Source organism: Moschus berezovskii, chromosome 3 (assembly GCF_049115385.1).
Source record: "Moschus berezovskii isolate FMDL1 chromosome 3, NW_MosBer_1.0, whole genome shotgun sequence".
Classification (NCBI taxonomy): domain Eukaryota; kingdom Metazoa; phylum Chordata; class Mammalia; order Artiodactyla; family Moschidae; genus Moschus; species Moschus berezovskii.
The window spans coordinates 113,846,119-113,864,741 of NC_142462.1; the positions used below are offsets into that span (position 1 = coordinate 113,846,119).

The window sequence follows — 18,623 nt, forward strand, 5'->3', positions numbered from 1 at the left end:
ATGCATGGCTGATTCCCTTTGCTGTACAGCAGAAACTAATACAACACTGTAAATCAACTATCGTCCAACAAAAAAATTAAGACCTAAAATGATACTATTATTATACCTGCAGTAGGAATTAGCAACTTACTCCAGTATTCTCACTGGAAAGTTCCAATGACACAAGAGCCTGGCGGGCTGCAGTCCTATGGGTTGCAAAGAATTGAACCCAACTGAGTACCTGAGCACACCAGCTATTTTTATTATTGTTGTGGTGCTACTAATTATTTATGTAGCCAGTGCTGTATTTACTGAGGGAGACACTGTGCTCAGGGTTTGAAAATGAAGGACTAAAACAGTCAGAGTCCTTGCCTCAAAGAGCTTACATTCTAAGGAGGAACACAGATGTTCAACCAGCTCACACACGAATAAGTTCAATGACAGAAAAGCACAGGTTGGAAGGATATGGAGGAAGGTTCAGTTCAGGTTGGGGATGCATTAGGGGAGCTCTCAAAGAGAAAGTCACTAACTGCAGCTGAGATTTGAAGAATAAAAAGAACTTGGGAAAAGAGTATCCCCAAAAGAGGGATGGGCGTGTGAGAAAGTTCTGAGGTTACAGAGACCTCGGCACATTTCAGGGAACGGCAGACAGACAGACAGTCAGCTCGCTGGACTGCAGGAACAGGGTGGAGAGTGCCGTGCAACAGAAGGGCAGAACCAGGCAGAGGCTATCTGCCTACTTGCCAAGCTTTGGGGATTTCTTGCATTTAAAATGTTTCCTTTTCCACTAGCTTCTTTCTCTTTCTTTAAACACGCATGCAGCACTCTTCTGTCATTGGAACTTTCCAGGCAAGAATACTGGAGTGGGTTGCCATTTCCTTTTCCAGGGGATCTTCCCGACCCAGGGGTTGAACCTGAGGCTGTGGAATCTTTACCACTGTGCCACCTGGGAAGCCCAAACATGCATGGGACTCCTCTACCTTAAAAAGCCTTCCTTTGAAGCAAAGTCCCTTGCAGTTCTGCTATTTCTCACCTTCCTTCCTTGTCAACACTTTTAGCTGGGGGGAGGGGAGAAGCAGAGGTTATTCTCTTAGTTTACCATAGTTCTCTGGTTTTTCTTTCCTTTACTCTCTCAACCTGTCCGTGAGCATCCTTTTTCTGAAATTTCTCCTAAAGGTCACTAGTTTCTGGTAAAACCTAACCACTCTGCTCCTTTCAGTGCATGATACCACTTTACAGTGAAAGGCAGCAGTGCTCAAAGTGTGACCCATGGGTCAGGCCTGGGGTGCCAGTTCTTACCAGTCCTTGCTAAGGTAAGTACAGAAATTGACAGTAAGTGTTTACAAGCTTTTCAAGCAATCTGACAGAATGGACTTACAAAAAAACAAACTGAGGTTTGTATACTGATGAGAGTTATTTTCATTTCATACCTCTTGTAATCCTTTCTTACTATATTTTACGAAAGTGTAGTGTCAGACTTTATTTTTTTGGGGCTCCAAAATCACTGCAGATGCTGATTGCAACCATGAAATTAAAAGACGCTTACTCCTTGGAAGGAAAGTTATGACCAACCTTGATAGTATATTAAAAAGCAGAGACATTACTTTGCCAACCAAGGTCTGTCTAGTCAAGGTATGGTTTTTCCCATGGTCATGTATGGATGTGAGAGTTGGACTGTGAAGAAAGCTGATTGCCAAAGAATTGATGCTTTTGAACTGTGGTGTTGGAGAAGACTCCTGAGAATCCCTTATACTGCAAGGAGATCCAACCAGTCCATTCTAAAGGAGATCAATCCTGGGTGTTCATTGGAAGGACTGATGCTAAAGCTGAAACTCCAATACTTTGGCCACCTGATGCAATGAGTTGACTCACTGGAAAAGACTCTGATGCTAGGAAAGGTTGGGGGCGGGAGGAGAAGGGGACGACCGAGAATGAGATGGCTGGATGGCATCACCGACTCTGTGGACATGAGTTTGAGTGAACTCCGGGAGTTGGTGATGGACAGGAAGGCCTGGCGTGCTATGATTCATGGGGTCGCGGAGAGTCGGACACGACTGAGCAACTGAACTGAACTGAACTGTTCGCATTGTTCAGCAAAGAATGGGGCACACCTCTGGAGGGTCTGAGGAGGCGGATGCAAGGCGGCCCTAACTCCACACGCCCTGTCAGACCACTCTTCCTGGCCTGCACTGGCAGTTCTCTTCCTCTTCCTCTTTCTGGGTGTAGGAGGTTCCCAAGGCTTCTCCTCTTTAGGATCTACACTGTTGATTGATTGATTGGCTGTGCAGCTTGCAGGATCTGAGCTCCCTGACCAGGGATTGAACCCAGGCCCCAGAAGTGAAAGTGCACTCCTAACCACTGGGTAATCAGGGAGTTGCCTAGGCCCTATACTTTTAACCTGCACATCTTAATTCATCGCCCCTTATCTCCACTCCACCCTCATCCCTTAATACTTTCGGCACTTAGGAGTACAAAGACAGGCTTCTAGGCTGGATCTCTATGGCCTTAAGTCAGGCTGGGAGGCTCAAACTGTCACCTGGGGTTCTGGGCTTAGGAACAGAAGGTCACGCCCCAAAGGAGGGGATATCAACCCACAAGCCCCTTCTTTTTCCCCTTGAGGTGTCCAATGAGGAGAAGAAGGACTGAGCTTCAGAGCTCTGGTAGAAGGGGCTTGGGGAGGGGAAGCAGGTCTGAGCTGTTTCTCTAAGATGGGACTGGGCTATGCTGTGAACCCACCCTGAACACTTCCTAGTCTGGGCGCCGTTAGCCCAGGCTGGCAACAGCCAGCAGGTGGACTGGGGCTGGAGGTGTGGCCCAGAGCACAGTCAGGTAACTGGCCTAGAGGGGCCAGAACTCCTGGGTTTCCCCTGCTGGGCAGAATAAAGTTTACATCAGCTAGAGTCCTTAGTACGTACACTATGTGGTAGGGAAAAGGCACACTGTGCAGAATCATTCATTTAGTACTTACTGAGAGCTGACCGAGTGCCTGTCTTGGATCAGCACGTTCAAACTTCACAACAACCTTGTGGCGGATTGCTGTTATTACACACATGTTATGCATGAAAAAACAGGTCCAGAGACCTAAGATAAACTGTTCCCAGTTACAGCAGGAGAACCCGGGGAATCTGGTTGGAGGAGAGCTGCAGTCACAGGCCCCAAATTAAAATAGGCAGTTTCCAAAGGTTTTTGTGTGGAATCTGAACTAATTTAAAAAATGTATTTGCTTATTTATTGGCCTCATGACTTGTGGGATCACAGTTCCCCAACAAGGGACTAAACCTGGGCCCTAGGCAGGGAGAGCTCGGAGTCCTAACCACTGGACCACCAGGGAATTTCCAAATTAATTCCTATATAAAATGACATTACGCATTACTGAGCACTGCCCAGGTAAGCCCTCTATCACCCTCTATTTTCCATAATGCAACTAAACTATATGATGAAGAGATGCTATGAACCCTCACAGGGAAGAGGGGACACAGGCAGGGGGCACTTCACTGGGAGCTGAGCAGTTTCTGCCACAGCGGCAGGAAGCTCTACTCCCAGAAGCAGAGGGACAGGGTGGTGGCCACTGCCCACAGGTAAAGCCTTGACTGCCTGGGATTTCAGCACGACCCTGGCTAAGCTAGGTCTTTTCTTTGGTCGCAGAAAGGGGCTACAGCTGGGCCTTGCTTTGCCCTGTAGAGAGCTCTATCACTGTCTGCTGTTAAACACCTCGCATCTCATTTGAGGTATCAATGAAGCAGTATTTGTATAGGTCAAATCTTAAAATAATAAAATTATTATAAAGTATTTATGAAATAGGGTGCTTCCCAGGTGACATAGTGGTCAACAATCTGCCTGCCAATGCAGGAGACACAAGAGATGCTGGTTTGATTCCTGGGTTGGGAACATTCCCTGGAGGAGGGCATGGCAACCCACTCCAGTGTTCTTGCCTGGAGAACCCCATGGACAGAAGAGCCTGGCAGGCTACAGTCCATGAAGTTGTAAAGAGTTGGACACGAATGAGTGACTGAGCATGTACACATTTATGAAATAATATCTGAGTAGTTTAAATGTTTTAATAATAATAAATGCCCTAACAATAAAGATGTCTGTATGCTAAAGGCTCTCCAAGTCCCAGCGGATGGCTCCCTTACTTCCAGCATATGTGACACAAGAATCTGGATCATCTGTTGGGGTTTGTTAGGATGGGATTAGCCTGTAATCCAAGTAGCTGCTGTCGGACACTCTGGGATTTCAAGCTATAATTTGAATGTTATTTATGATCTTTCCAAATTTTCAAGAATAAGAAGATAATACAAGGTATCAGCTGTATTTTGCATTTGATTACCAACACAGTCTAAATAGTATTAGAAAAGCCCACTTTTAAAATGTTACAAACTTCCATTAAAAAAAAAAAGCTGACTAGAGGACGATTAATCACAGTGCAAAACTCTACTATGCAAAAGAATTCATCACAGAATTTCTTAAAAAGAAGTTCCATTTCTGTATTAAAATGATGCTTTTCAGGAGGCTAATTCTTATATAGGAAGCCTGAAAGACAAACTTTAAAGCAACATGAAGCTACTGTCCACACATGATCAAGAAGAAACCAGAAATCTTTACATGCTCAGCTTCCAGAGGCAGTGGGAAAAGAAAATTCCAATCACAGAGTTCCATTTCTCATTGTCCTGTGTTGGTAACATATTTTCACTAACATATAGCTTTATTAGGTGGCTGGTTCCTCCTCAGCACTATTTCTATCATCTGCAGAAATGCCCCCTGGGACTGCAGTCCTGTTGTTCTGAGGCTCATTGATTAAACTAATCATCCTATCACTTAGCTGAGTCTCTTCCATGAAAATATTTTTTAACTCAGCAAAAGGTTTTAATACCTTTATTTACATATTAACTTTGAAAGGACATTTTGAAAGGCTAATGATAACCACATCTAGATTGGCTTCTTTCTCCTTTAAACACTTCCATGTTTGTTCCACATCCAGTTGCGTGTTTCATAAGAAAGAAAAGAAAGTGAAGTCGCTCAGTCGTGTCCAGCTCTTTGTGATACATGATGGATTGTAGCCCATCATGTTCCTCCATCCATGGAATTTTCGAGGCAAGAGTACTGGAGTGGGTTGCCATTTCCTTCTCCAGGGGATCTTCCCAACCCAGGGATCAAACCCAGGTCTCCCACATGTCTGGCAGATGCTTTACCATCTGAGCCACCAGGGAATGTTTCATAAGCACCTTCTTAAAGAGTGGAATTGAACTCACAGCTGGTGATGCAAAGGTAAGAAGTCCCTGGGACTTCGCTGGTGGTCCAATGGTTAGGACTCACACTTCCACTGTGGGGGACATGGGTTCGATCCCTGGTTGGGGAACTCAGATCCTACATGAAATGTCATGTGGCCAAAAACAAACAAACAAACTCCAAATCCCTGCAATTTCAAGTAGTATTTTGGACGTCATTTGTGATTGTTTCATATTTTTGTAAATGAAATACTAACGTAAGAGCTTATCCCATGTCTCCTTTATATGACGTGTGGGTACTTTACCGACAGTTCAGTGGTTCAGAATCTGCCAGCCAAGGCAGGAAACATGGGTCCTCTCCCTGGTTCAGGAAGATTCCGCATGCCTTGGGGCAGCTAAGCCTGCGCTCTAGAGCCCAGAAGCCACAACTACTGAGCCTGTGCTCTGGAGCCAGTGCTCTGCAACAAGGGAAACCACTGCAATGAGGAGCCCGCATACTACAACTAGAAGAAAGCCCACACAGCAGTGCAAACCCAGTGCAGCCAAAAATAAAACAAACAGATGATGCAGGGGAAGCTCAGAATGAACGGCAAAGGCTGTCACCATCCATCCAAGTGTTTATGCCTTAAACCTGGAAGTCCTGTGCAGGTTCTTCTCCATTACTGCCCACATCGAGCCAATTAACCAGAGTTCTACCTACACAGTATCCCTGGGATCCACCGGCTTCTTTCAGTCCCCTCTGTAGTTACACTGCAGGGTGACCCCAGGTGTGTGATCTTCCTCCCACCCCCCACAACTACCCACACTGTCCCCTGGTGCCCCTGCCAGTGTCCACACTGCTGTGGAGTGGAGGGGCAAGCTCTTGAAAAACACAAATCGGACCGTGTCTCCCCTCCTTCTTAAATGCTTCTTCAAATGCTTCCCGTTCCTCTTTAGTAACAGGCCCAACGGTTGCCTGGGCCACAGTGCTTTTTCAGAGCTGACTCTAGAGGTCCCTGGGTCTCAGCTCACACCCTTCCTATCCCTCTGGTCCAACCCTTGCCTTTCACGTCCTCCAGTGGGCTCAAGCCCTTCTTGCCCCAGGGTCTTTGCTTGTTTGCTCACTCAAAATGCATCTCTAATCCCGCAGCCCACCCCCGTGCCTGGGGACCTGAGGCCCTGTACCCAAGCCGGCCCTGTTTCCATGACAGGCTAGTTACCCCTGCTGAACATTCCCACAGCACCATCGGCTTCCTCAGAGCGCTGAGAGTGGTGAATAACAGAACTAGGTGTGTAGTTCTATTACTAGCTTGTAAGTTTCATGAGGGCATGATCTCAGTCTACCGTGTTCCTTGCTATAACCTAATACTGCATAGAAAGAAGAAAGAAAGTGAAATCTCTCAGTTGTGTCTGACTCTTTGCGACCCCATGAACTGTAGCCTACCAGGGGCCTCTGTCCATGGAATTTTCCAAGCAAGAGTACTGGAGTGGATTGCCATTTCCTTCTCCAGGGGATCTTCCCGACTCAGGGATTGAACCCGGGTCTCCTGCATTGCAAGCAGATGCTTAACCATCTGAGCCACCAGGGAACCCCCAATACTATATAGGTACATAGCAAATATTCATTGGCTGAATAAGTGAGTGAATATTTTAAAAGCTGGTTTTAATGGCCATCTTTACTGCTTAAAATTCATTCCTATTTGGGGGTAAAAAAATTTTTTATCTGTATTCTGAGAGCTGATTTTTTGTCAATTTTTTGAACACATTTCGCCCCCAGAATTATTTTTGGCTGTATTTAAATTTGCTTGGATGGCCTGAGACCCAGCACCTACTTAAAACATGAGCTTGAAACCAGGGATGCCGTGCTCTGAATCCCTCACCCCCCGCCCCCAGCTGCCATAGACCCTGCTTCCCTCCATGCCAGTGGGCATCCCTGGTGGCTCAGACGGTAAAGCGTCTGCCTGCAATGTGGGAGACCTGGGTTCAATCCTTGGGTCGGGAAGATCCCCTGGAGAAGGAAATGCCAACCCACTCCAGTACTCTAGCCTGGAAAATTCCATGGATGGAGGCGCCTAGCAGGTCCCAGTCCATGGGGTCGCAGAGAGTCGGACACGACTGAGCGACTTCACTTTCCCTCCATGCCTGGTGACCAGCTGCAGCTCTTCTTCTTGGGAAGGACATTCATATCACTGTTACCGACCAGGGTTCTTGGCCTCCTTCACCAACAGAAATTGATCAGGGACCAGACAAGCAATTCAGGCAACACTTTATGGGGCTCCTGCTGCAGCAGCCAGAGGGAGAGCAAACAGCAGGTTCCCTTGCTTGCTCACTCACTGGGGGAGGTGAGCTGGTTTCTTCTATGATGTGAGGGGAGGGGTTTGTCCAGGGGTTGGGCCAGAGGGGCAACTTAGGTGTTCTGCCCATCCCTTAGGTGTTATTGTGTGCCGAAGACATGCACAGTACCCTGCTTTTGCTCCCAGTTCTTCAGAAGTGGCAGTTGCGTTTTTTGGTCTCTTTGGACCTTTTGTTCAGAATTTGCCCCAACAGTGCAGTACTTTGTTGCTTGAGAAGCAAGCATTGCAGCATTGTAGCAAAGAGTTCCAGGTGCCAGCCTGTCTCACCACCAGGTGATCTGAGTAGGGGGCTAAGCAAGAGTATGCTTATTTCAGCTCTAAGCTCTTGCTCTGTTACTGGGTATCTCCTCTGTCCCATGCTATGACTACACATGTTGCGTTTCCGCTTATCTCTATCCTGGATCCAAAATAGAAACATTAGAAGAAAAACTATCCCTGGAGAAGGAAATGGTAACCCACTCCAGTATTCTTGCCTGGGAAATACCATGGGCAGAGGAGCCTCACGGGCTGCAGTTCATGGAGTCACAAAGGGTCAGACACAACTGAGCACACACACACACACGCAACCTTACTGTGGCTATAGGAGAAACAATCTACCTTTGATATGCAACCATTAAAACTGTTCACCTAAAAATAATTGGAAGCCATCACTGGTGTCACAAACAGCTAAAGTCTGGAGAAGATTTTAATAGTGTTCTAAGAACAAGACTTGGATATTGGTAGTTGATCTAAAATGAACAAGCTGAACGACACTGTCAAAGTTAGTCTGGGTACCAGTCCTTCTGTCTCCTTATTACCTCTTCAAAGGATTTTCAAATCAATAAATAAAATATCAAGCTAATTTTACTTCTCTTTGGAGTTAAAAAAAATCATCTTTTACTCAAGGCCCTTATTAGGTATTGAATTGTTCAGTACAAATTCATATTGCTTTAAGGAAATTGACCCCAAAAAATGATATTCAGATACAGACATCCTCAATGGGTACACCATATTAGAAGATTCTCCTAATACTTTCAGGATGGGGGGGGATTTTGGAAAATAAAAAGTTTATGGACAAAGATGATCTATTTCGACCATCTTCATCAAATTCAAAGCTAATATAGGACATACTAAGGATAATGAAGCCTAGAAGGAAGCACGAACTGAATCACCCTGCACATTTTGACGCACGTTCAGTATATCCCCCTAAAAAATGAAAGGGGAAAATACAGCTCAGCTTATGACGGTCCTCATCATCACCTAGAAAAGCTCTTCAGAGATCCTTTCTTTGAAAGAGATGGTTATTAATTTCAAAGTAACATTGAAGCTGGGTCAAACAGAAAAATGTAACTATTTCACAGAAGAAAGTTTTCCTAGAATGTTGTCAGTCATCATGGAATGCCTAAACTCTTCACAAAGAAGGAAAACTATCTTGCAGACTGTGGAACAGGCAGGACTGTAGCTTTCTTCCTGAAGTGAAAAGGTTGATTCACATTACCCTCACTTTAACACCTACCAAATGCTTGAGTTTCAAAGAGAACTACTTTTCATTTTAGCTTTGTTATCAATTTTATATATAACTTTGCTCAAATTACAGACCTTCTATGTCTCTTGCTTTTTATATAAATGCAAAAGTCTACCTTTGAAAGATGAACACAAATTGTGTGCTATTTTCTGCAAAAATGTTAAAAGTATTTTATGCTTACAGAAAAAAAAAATATGACGCTTTTAAAAAGATATAGCTAAAGAGATGGGACTAGTCAGATGAGAAAAACTAGATATTTTCAATATTTGCTTGATTGGAAATCTGTAGCTTGATTGTAATAAAATTATCTTGAATCATAAAAAGAACTATCCTTAGCCACTATTGTGCCTAATCTCCCTCATTTCCACCTTCTCATGAGAAATAAAACATGACAATTGCTTCTCTAATGAAGAATAATGACCACTCTCTCCACTCTCCTCTTGTTGTCTTCCAACGCAACTGCTACTGAAATTTTTAAACGAATTTGCAAAGTCAAGCTTCTCAGATGCTTTCAGAGTAACTTTTGCTCTAGATCTCAAATGAGTCAAACAACTTGCCCCTTTGAAGATTTTTAAATATTGTTTTCAGGCATGGGAGAGTTGCCTCATGGATGCCACGGTGACCGAGACAGACTCATAATGACAGGGGCAGACCACAGCGTGGCTGGTACATGAGAGACTACACTCATGCTAGCTGAGGGTGGCTGCCCGGCTGGACTGCTGAGGGGGTCCCCATCAGTCCTAGAGAAGATGGAAATTATAGAATCGATAACAGTACCATATGATTTGGCAGCCATTTAATGACTGAGGTTTCATGTCCTCAAAAATTTCTCAAAGTCTTACACTAAAGCCCCAAGGAAAGGCTGAATCTATGTGATGCCAAGATAATCAGTTGAAAAGTTGAAATTTTGGTCATCATGGCTATTTGGTTTTAAAAAGATCCAAAAACTCTGTCGTGTGATCAGATTAAACTAAAATAAAAAAATCTGAAATCAAATTAAAACATTTTGGGGATACAGACACATGTGAATTTGGGATGCTGCTTACACTTAAAAAATAATAACTTTTCTTGTTAAAATGTCAGCCTCAAGGCATTCCTGCCGAAGTTATTAAACGTATGCCATAAAACATACATAACCAAGTTAATGCTGCTGTAGGAACCTTATCTTTGGAATTTCCTGACATGTGAGGGTTTCTCGTGTTCCATTTTAGGATTGAAGGCGTAAGTCCTTGCATTTAATTTCCTGGGGCTTTAGAGAAATGAATAAAGAAGAGAGAAGAAGGGGAAGGAGGAAAAGGAGAGAAAAGAGGGGGGGAAAAAGAGCAGGAAAAAATAGGAAGAGAGAAAGAGAAGAAAAAGAAAAAGACATCTTCTCAAACCCGGAATCGGAATCCATTGGTTTGGCTCTCGCTGAGGTGGACTAATCGGCATACGAAAATAAGCTGGATACATTCTCGGCAGTGCACAGCCTGGCTGTGTAATTCTAAACCCTCATAACCTCAAAATCCTTAATCATTTCTTTCTCCAACTTGGCGTGACTTTCCTGCCTCAGAGAGGACAGTAAGTCTGCCAAATTCAGAGTTAAGCCTTTTTCTCTCTCTCTTTTTTAAGTGACAGGACCACAATAAAGAGCATATTTTGTTTTTTAAGAGTAGAAAGTGAACCTCTTGCCCTCATCACCTCCATTGTACAATTTCAAACAAAATGAGAACTCCAAAGCCAAAAGTTCTTTAAACACAGCTGATGCAACCATATCCAAATTGGCCAAAAAAAATTTCATCTTTGGACTGAAACAAAGTAACTTTAGCTGGTTTTAGAGAAAATGCTAGAGGACTGAAAAGAGCAGATGGTAGCTAAGAGAGAAAAGATAATGGGAATAACTGTTCACCAGGTTGATCTGTCTGCCCACAGATGACACAGTTCAAAGACTCCAATTTCCCAGGACGAACCTGCCCCTGGGAAAGACGCCCTCTTTGGAGGAATAGCCCAGAAAGGGCACAGAAGGGCTTCTCTGGAGAAGCACGGGGGACAGAAGCAGAAAAGTCACGAGAGCACCCAGGGCTCTCAGGTTGGCGCTGGTTTGGGAAAGAATTTAGAATTAGAGATGGATTCAAACTTTCTCAGCACATAAAGAAGGAAACCTATAAATTCTTTTATCCTTCTCCTCCTGGATGCTCAGTCATGTCTGACTTTTTGTGACCCCATGGACTGTAGTCTGCCAGGCTCCTCTGTCCATGGGATTCTCCAGGCAAGAATACTGGAATGGGTTGCCATGCCCTCCTCCAGGGGATCTTCCTGACCCAGGCATCAAATCCATGTCTCTTATGTCTCCTGCATTGGCAGGCGGATTCTTTACCACTGAGCCACCTGGGAAGCCCTCAAATTCTTTTATAGCTATCACAAGACACTAATACCAAAGCTGGTAAAGTTAGTACAATGAAATCCAAGTATAGACTAGTCCCATTTACAGAATACTTATACAAAAATCTTAAATAGAATATTAGCATTAATAGGCCAAAGAAGAACCATATGATCATATAAAGTTTCTGAAAAGTAATTTGACAAAACCCAATCCTAATTTTTAAAACTCTTAGTTAGAAAAAACAAAAAAGGATTACCAGTGAACACTACCTTGATCGAATGAAAATGTAAATCCAACAGGAGTGCTTGAAAGTAGAACAGCAGAAGAACTATCATTAAAGTTAGGGTGAGACAAGGCTGCCCAGTGCTGTCAGCACTATTATTTCACACTGTTATGAAAGTATTAGTGCAATTTAGTAAGAGAGAGAATTTGGAGATATAAATCAAAAAGAAAAAAACTTAAAATGATAATTCTTTGCAAACAATATTATTATATACATGGAAAGTCCAAGAGAATCAGCTGATAATTAGAAACAGTAAGAAATTTCTTCAAGGGCTCTTTTAAATGAGTAATATAGAAAAATAGCTTTCTTAACTACAAAGACCATATAATGAGAAAAAAAGATTCCATTAACAATGGCAACAAAAAGATAAAATACCGTATACTTAGCAAATGGATGGAATCCCAATTAAAAGCTGATATATTTACTATGTGTGAAATTTCACAGTGATACATAGAATACTTAGAAAAATACATCCAAGAATATTCAAGACATTTTTGAATAAGGAGAATAATCAGGAAATAAATAAGAGCTTTATAATTATTAAAAAGGAGACCAAATGATCATTTGTGTGTATATTACATGACAGAATATGTAGAATGTCCAAAAGAATCCACTGATTAATTATTAGCAACAATAAGAAATTTTTGTTAAGCTCTACTAGATAGTAAAACAGGTTATGAGGTTAAAATATTTACAACTGTTTGGTCCTAGAAAAGAAATACATACCCTGAGTAATTAAACAGAACACAGCCAGAAAAAAATAACAGCTAACATTTATCATGGAGAAAGCAAGAGAGTTTCAGAAAAACATCTATTTCTGCTTCATTGACTATGCCAAAGCCTTTGACTGTGTCGATCACAATAAACTGTGGAACATTCTGAAAGAGATGGGAATCCCAGACCACCTGACCTGCCTCTTGAGAAACCTGTATGCAGGTCAGGAAGCAACAGTTAGAACTGGACGTGGAACAACAGACTGGTTCCAAATAGGAAAAGGTGTACGTCAAGGTTGTATATTGTCACCTTGCTTATTTAACTTATATGCAGAGTACATCATGAGGAGCGCTGGGCTGGAAGAAGCACAAGCTGGAATCAAGATTGCTGAGAGAAATATCAATAACCTCAGATATGCAGATGACACTACCCTTATGGCAGAAAGTGAAGAGGAACTCAAAAGCCTCTTGAAGAAAGTGAAAGAGGAGAGTGAAAAGGTTGACTTGAAGCTCAACATTCAGAAAACAAAGATCATGGCATCTGGTCCCATCACTTCATGGGAAATAGATGGAAAAACAGTGGAAACAGTGTCAGACTTTATTTTTTGGGGCTCCAAAATCACTGCAGATGCTGATTGAAGCCATGAAATTAAAAGACGCTTGCTCCTTGGCAGGAAAGTTATGATCAACCTTGATAGTATATTAAAAAGCAGAGACATTACTTTGCCAACCAAGGTCCTTCTAGTCAAGGCTATGGTTTTTCCCGTGGTCAAGTATGGATGTGAGAGTTGGACTGTGAAGAAAGCTGATCGACGAAGAATTGATGCTTTTGAACTGTGGTGTTGGAGAAGACTCTTGAGAGTCCCTTGTACCGCAAGGAGATCCAACCAGTCCATTCTAAAGGAGATCAATCCGGGTGTTCACTGGAGGGACTGATGCTAAAGCTGAAACTCCAATACTTTGGCCACCTCATGCGACGAGTTGACTCACTGGAAAAGACTCTGATGCTGGGAAAGGTTGGGGGCGGGAGGAGAGGGGGACGATGGAGAATGAGATGGCTGGATGGCATCACCAACTCTGTGGACATGAGTTTGAGTGAACTCCGGGAGTTGGTGATGGACAGGGAGGCCTGGCGTGCTGTGATTCATGGGGTCGCGGAGAGTCGGACACGACTGAGCGACTGAACTGAACTGAACTGAACTGACCATTTATCAATCATTTACTATATACCAGACTCTGTTTTAACTTATGTTGACAAATATCTACTGGTCCAATCTTCACAATAAAGCTATGAAGTGGTTACTATAATTATCTCTATTTTACAGATAAGTAAAATGAGGCTCAGACAAATTCAGTAGCTTGTCCAATGTCACACAGCTAGGATGTGGCAGAGTTAGTAAGTTCTCTGGCTCTAGAGTCTTCTCTAATGCTATATTCTGCTCATCACAACATTATTTGTAAACTGGAGACAACCTAAGTGTAAATCATCAGGGAAATGGTTAATTGAAATATGGTTTAGCCACATGATATAAAGTTGGTAGTTAAAAAAGGAAGGTGAAAAGAAAAAGGTGGCAACATGGAAATATCTCAATGATATCTTCAGTAAAACATGCCTGGTATACAGCATGATTTCATTTTTGAAAGGATATAATACATATGTGTGTATTTCTAGAAATTCTAGAATAGACAACCTTTTTTCCCCTAGAAGAGAACATAAGAAATTACATTTTTGGCACCCAAAGAATCCTTCCTGACAGACCATGTTGAGTAGGAAACCGATATGATCGAATCTGTATTTCCAAAAGACTCCTCTGGCTGCTGGGAAGGAAAATACTGGGGGTAAGGGGCAGGTAGATACAACTGACTAAGGAGACAGCAGTGGAGGAGATGTAGTCAGGTGTAAGAAAATGCTTTAACACTAGAACCAGAGGACTTGCTGATGAATTAGACTGGTGGTGTGCGAAAATAAGAGAAATCACTCCTAGGGTTTGGGGCATAAGCAAAATGAAGGGTGATACCATTTAACCAGAGAGCATCTATCTGGGGAGAAGATCATTTTAGTAGTGGCCTGGATTGAGAATTTAGACATATTAAGTCCAAGCTATTAGATAACCAAATGGAGACACAAGCAGGAGATGACTATACAAACCAAAAGCTAGGAGAGGGTCAGGGCCAGAGACACACATTCGGGAATCATAAGCACACAACTAACATCTAAAAACAGAAAAGTGGGTGAGGCCAGTTTAAGGGAGCGCATGTAGATGGAGGAGAGGAGACCTGCTCCTGGGATGGGGTGTCGATGGGTTGAGGGGGGTGTTACTCAAGAGGTAGAAGGAGAGGAGGAGCAGCCAGTGAAGTGTGATGGTCAGGAAAGCAGGAGGTCTAGAAGCCTACAGTGAACATAGGATTTCAGGGGGGGTGTGAGTCAAGCTGGTCCGCAAAGGCTAAGTGAGTCAGTCAAGAAAAGCACAGAGAACTGACAAATTGGATTTGGCAAAGGTGGAGGTCGTAGGTGGACTTGGCCAACAGAAGTTCTAGGATTAGTAGCAAAAGCCCTACTGCAGGGAGTCAGGCTAAACCCAGGCGGGAAGTAGTGGTGACGGCAGGTACTGACGGCTATTTGGAGGAGTTTTCCCCCAGTAGAGGGTTTCCAGATTAGGAGGTACCAAACCAATTAGCACATTACAGAAACAGACTAGAGATCAGGTTTCAGAACAGAAAATAAACTGTCTCCAAAGCACAGATTTTACCTTTAAGCATTCACAGGTTTTATTATCTAAGGTATTTTAATATTACTGAATATTTCCCGTGTGAGCATCTGTATGTATAAATGAGAAAACTGAGGCCTCGAGACGTTAAGTAACTTGTTCCAAGTTAGACAGACTGTGAGAGGGCCAGGCAGTGTGTTTCTAGAGTCAATACCAAGAAAAAACGCGAAAGCAAGAGGGAGGAGAGACTTGGAGCAACACGCACAGGTGGGGGTGGTAGTGGCAGAATGAGTATCAATTAGCAGATTTTGCTGGTGTTAACCAAGTTTTCATTTAATCCTTGGTTACTGTCTGAATTACAAGCACTCATTCACATCTGCAGGGTGATTGAATACTCTTTTTTTTGAGGACAAGGAACAAGCACAAGACACCTGTACATTAGTTACCACGTCTTCAGGTTTAATCAATGAACCATCTTAAGCTATGGACAGTCTTGACTAAGTACAAGATCCGACGGCTTAACAAACAGGCTGAGAACAGATAGTTGCCATGGGGCATAGAGTCACTGGTCACCTACCTGTGGTCAGCACTGGCTTTTGGTCTCCCGTTCCACAGTCTTCTGTTCACCGAGGGGGGTGGGGGAGAGGAGGGCAGGGGCGGGGGAGGCAGAGAGGGCAGGGGAGGCAGGTTCCTTCTGTCCTTCCGGAGGCTCGTGCCCGGGTTCCCATCCTTGTCCCCTTCTCCATCGTGTTTGAAAGTTCTCCGGGGTTTGGGCAAGGGGTTGATGAAAGGTTTTGTGGGGGGGTCCTCCAAGCCTCTGTACACACTCTCCAGGCTCTGGTCACAGGGCCTCCTGCACAAGCCTTTCCTTTCCTCGGCAGCCTCGAGGGTAGGCTCCCTGGTTTCCAGGTCCAAGCGGTGGGCTCTGAATTCTGAGCCGCTCCCACCCCCACGGTGCTCAGGAAGGGTGGGCGCCTCCTCGGCCTTGTCCGGCAGGCAGTGTGGGGAATAACACGTGCCTGGTAACTGGGGATCCAACCCGGCAGACCCATCCTTCAGAGCCTGCTCGAGTTTCTTGACCTGCTTCAGCACAGAGAGGCTATCGTTCTGAAAGCGCTGTTTGCCGAGCCTGGGCTCCCGGCCTCTGCCCAAGTCGGGAGCCGGCTCCCGGGCTGACTGGCTCAGGTCCGGCCTCTGCTCGGCATCCTGTGCTCTGACCTTCACTCTATTCCGCTCATCCTCTCTACTTTCCACATCCAGCCTCGTTCCATTCTGAGCCTCGGTGACCCGAGTCCTCGAACCGTCACTGCTGCTCCTCTCCGTCACACAGGACATCAGGTAATCTTCCTGGCCATCGGCCTTCCTGCCAGGGCCAGGAGTGGGCAACTCCCTTTTCCCTTCCCATTCGGATATCTTGTCCTTTATGCTGAGGGACGTGTGCCGGGCCCTGCCTTGGGTGGGAGGGCACGGGTCCTGAACACTGCCCAGCTGCCTCTTGCCGGCCCTGCTGGCTCCTTTAGCGCTGAGATCTGAAGCTGGGTCACTGATGATCATATCTGAGCTGAACATGTTCTGCTGAAGACAGTCCACTCTTGGCTCTAGCATCAGGTTATGGAGGCTCTCCAGGGGGCTTCTTTGGAAGGCTGGATCCCGATCAGTCTCTAGGAAAGGGATGGAGGACCTAAATGTCTGCCTTTGAGGGTCTTCTCCAGTCTTTGGACCGTCCACCTTGACCCTAAACAAGAAAAACAAACACTGGTGAGGCATTCTTGATTATTGTTCTTGACACGTCATAGCGATTTGCTAAAACTTAGATATAAATTGTCAGGCTTCCCTTGTGGCTCAGCTGGTAAAGAATCCACCTGCAATGCGGGAGACCTGGGTTCGATCCCTGGGTTGGGAAGAACCCCAAGAGAAGGGAAAGGCAACCCACTCCAGTATTCTGGCTTGAAGAATTCCATGGTCTGTATAGTTAGTCCATGGGCTCGAAAAGAGTTGGATATGACTGAGTGACTTTCACTTTCACATAAATGTTAGATACTAGTTGCAAGCCACAAACATTGAAACCACCATTTAAAAAATCACTTTATGCTTTTCTCCTCGGGAGACAGCAAAATGGAATGAAAGGAGCTATTGGACTGTGGCGTTCAACAGACTTGGGTGTAAATCCTAATTCAACCACTGACCAGTTGTGTGACCTTGGTTAAGTTGTTTAACTTCTCTAAACCTCAGTTTCCTCATCTGCGAAATGGGAATAACAATAAACATACATACCAAGGTGGCTGTAAACATTTAATAAGCTAGCTCATATTAAGTATCTAGAATGGTGTGAATACACAATAAATGGCAATTATCATTATTGTTAGCTTTTTCCCAATGAAAATAGAAGTTTCATGAGATAGAAGATTATACCAACAGAAGAGCCTTTGGAATGATTATTTAAAAATTAAAACAAATGCCATAAGTCATGAAGTTTTCCCTGATTCTGGGCTTGATAAATTGTACTGATTTGAGTGGGTAAAGCCACAATGATTAGCTGCATTTGACTGGAACCTCCTCTAGAATGTGAACCCCACTACACTGGTTTCTCTGGGAGGATAGGGATCGTTTTGTTTTGTCTATCGCTTCATCCCTAGCACCCCTAACAACACCCGGCAGAGTAGGTGGTCAATAATACTTGGTGCATGAATAAGCAGATTCAGATTTCCTGCATGGCCTAGAACTGCACTGTCTGGTACGGTAGTCACTAGCCACATGTGGCTATTTAAACTAAAGTCAAATTAAATCAAAGCTTTGGTTCCTCAGTTGCAGCAGCCACATGTCAAGAACTCAGTAGCCACGTGTGGTTAACAGTTACTATGTGGGGATATAGGCCTCCAAATGTGATTTCAGAAGATCAGTTAATGCCATGAAGATGTTAAAAATTATTTAGAAAGAAAAACAGAAGCTCCAATACTTTGGCCACTTGATGTGAAGAGCCAACTCATTGGAAAATACCCTGATGCTAGGAAAGATTGAAGGCAGGAAGAGAAGGGGACGACAGAGGATGAGATGGCTGGATGGCATCACCAACTCAATGAGCATGAGTTTGAGCAAGCTCTGGGAGATGGTGAAGGACACAGAAACCTGGTGTGTTGCAGTCTACGGCGTTGCAAAGAGTCAGACACGATTTAGTGACTGAACAACAATGAGCATGAGAGTATTGGTGTTTTGAAATGCAAAGCATTTCTTCCACCAGCAAAGGTCATGACTGAGCACAGTGACCTTAAATGTGCCAAGATGAGCAAGCGTGCATGGACCGACTTCATGGTGCATGTTTTCTAAATACACAGGCTCTCGGAAACTCCAGCTAAGGTTCACATGAGGGATGAGTAACTAGCAATTTCACGCATCCTGTTACTATCTAGCTTTCTCGTCCAGAGACTAATGGTTGTTTACATAAAGACTTCTTCCTGGCTTGAGATATTAACATGTAAATTATGTTGTTGTTCTTGGTTGCCTAGCATAAATCAG

The 18,623-nt window shown here is 44.0% G+C and overlaps 1 protein-coding gene across 5 annotated transcripts in view; it reads right to left on the bottom strand.

Moving 5' to 3' along the window:
* DENND2A (DENN domain containing 2A) overlaps positions 1 to 18,623 on the bottom strand; it is a 101,847-nt gene that overhangs the window by 50,806 nt on the left and 32,418 nt on the right. For all 5 annotated transcript variants that reach the window (XR_016037083.1, XR_016037082.1, XR_016037081.1 and 2 more), the window contains one exon: positions 15,688 to 16,845. Coding sequence is in view for 2 of the 5 variants with exons in the window: in XM_055421371.2 (XP_055277346.2) it covers positions 15,688 to 16,715 (1,028 nt within the window). In the remaining 3 variants the exon portion in view is untranslated. Of the gene's footprint in view, positions 1 to 15,687; positions 16,846 to 18,623 lie in introns of those variants that run through there.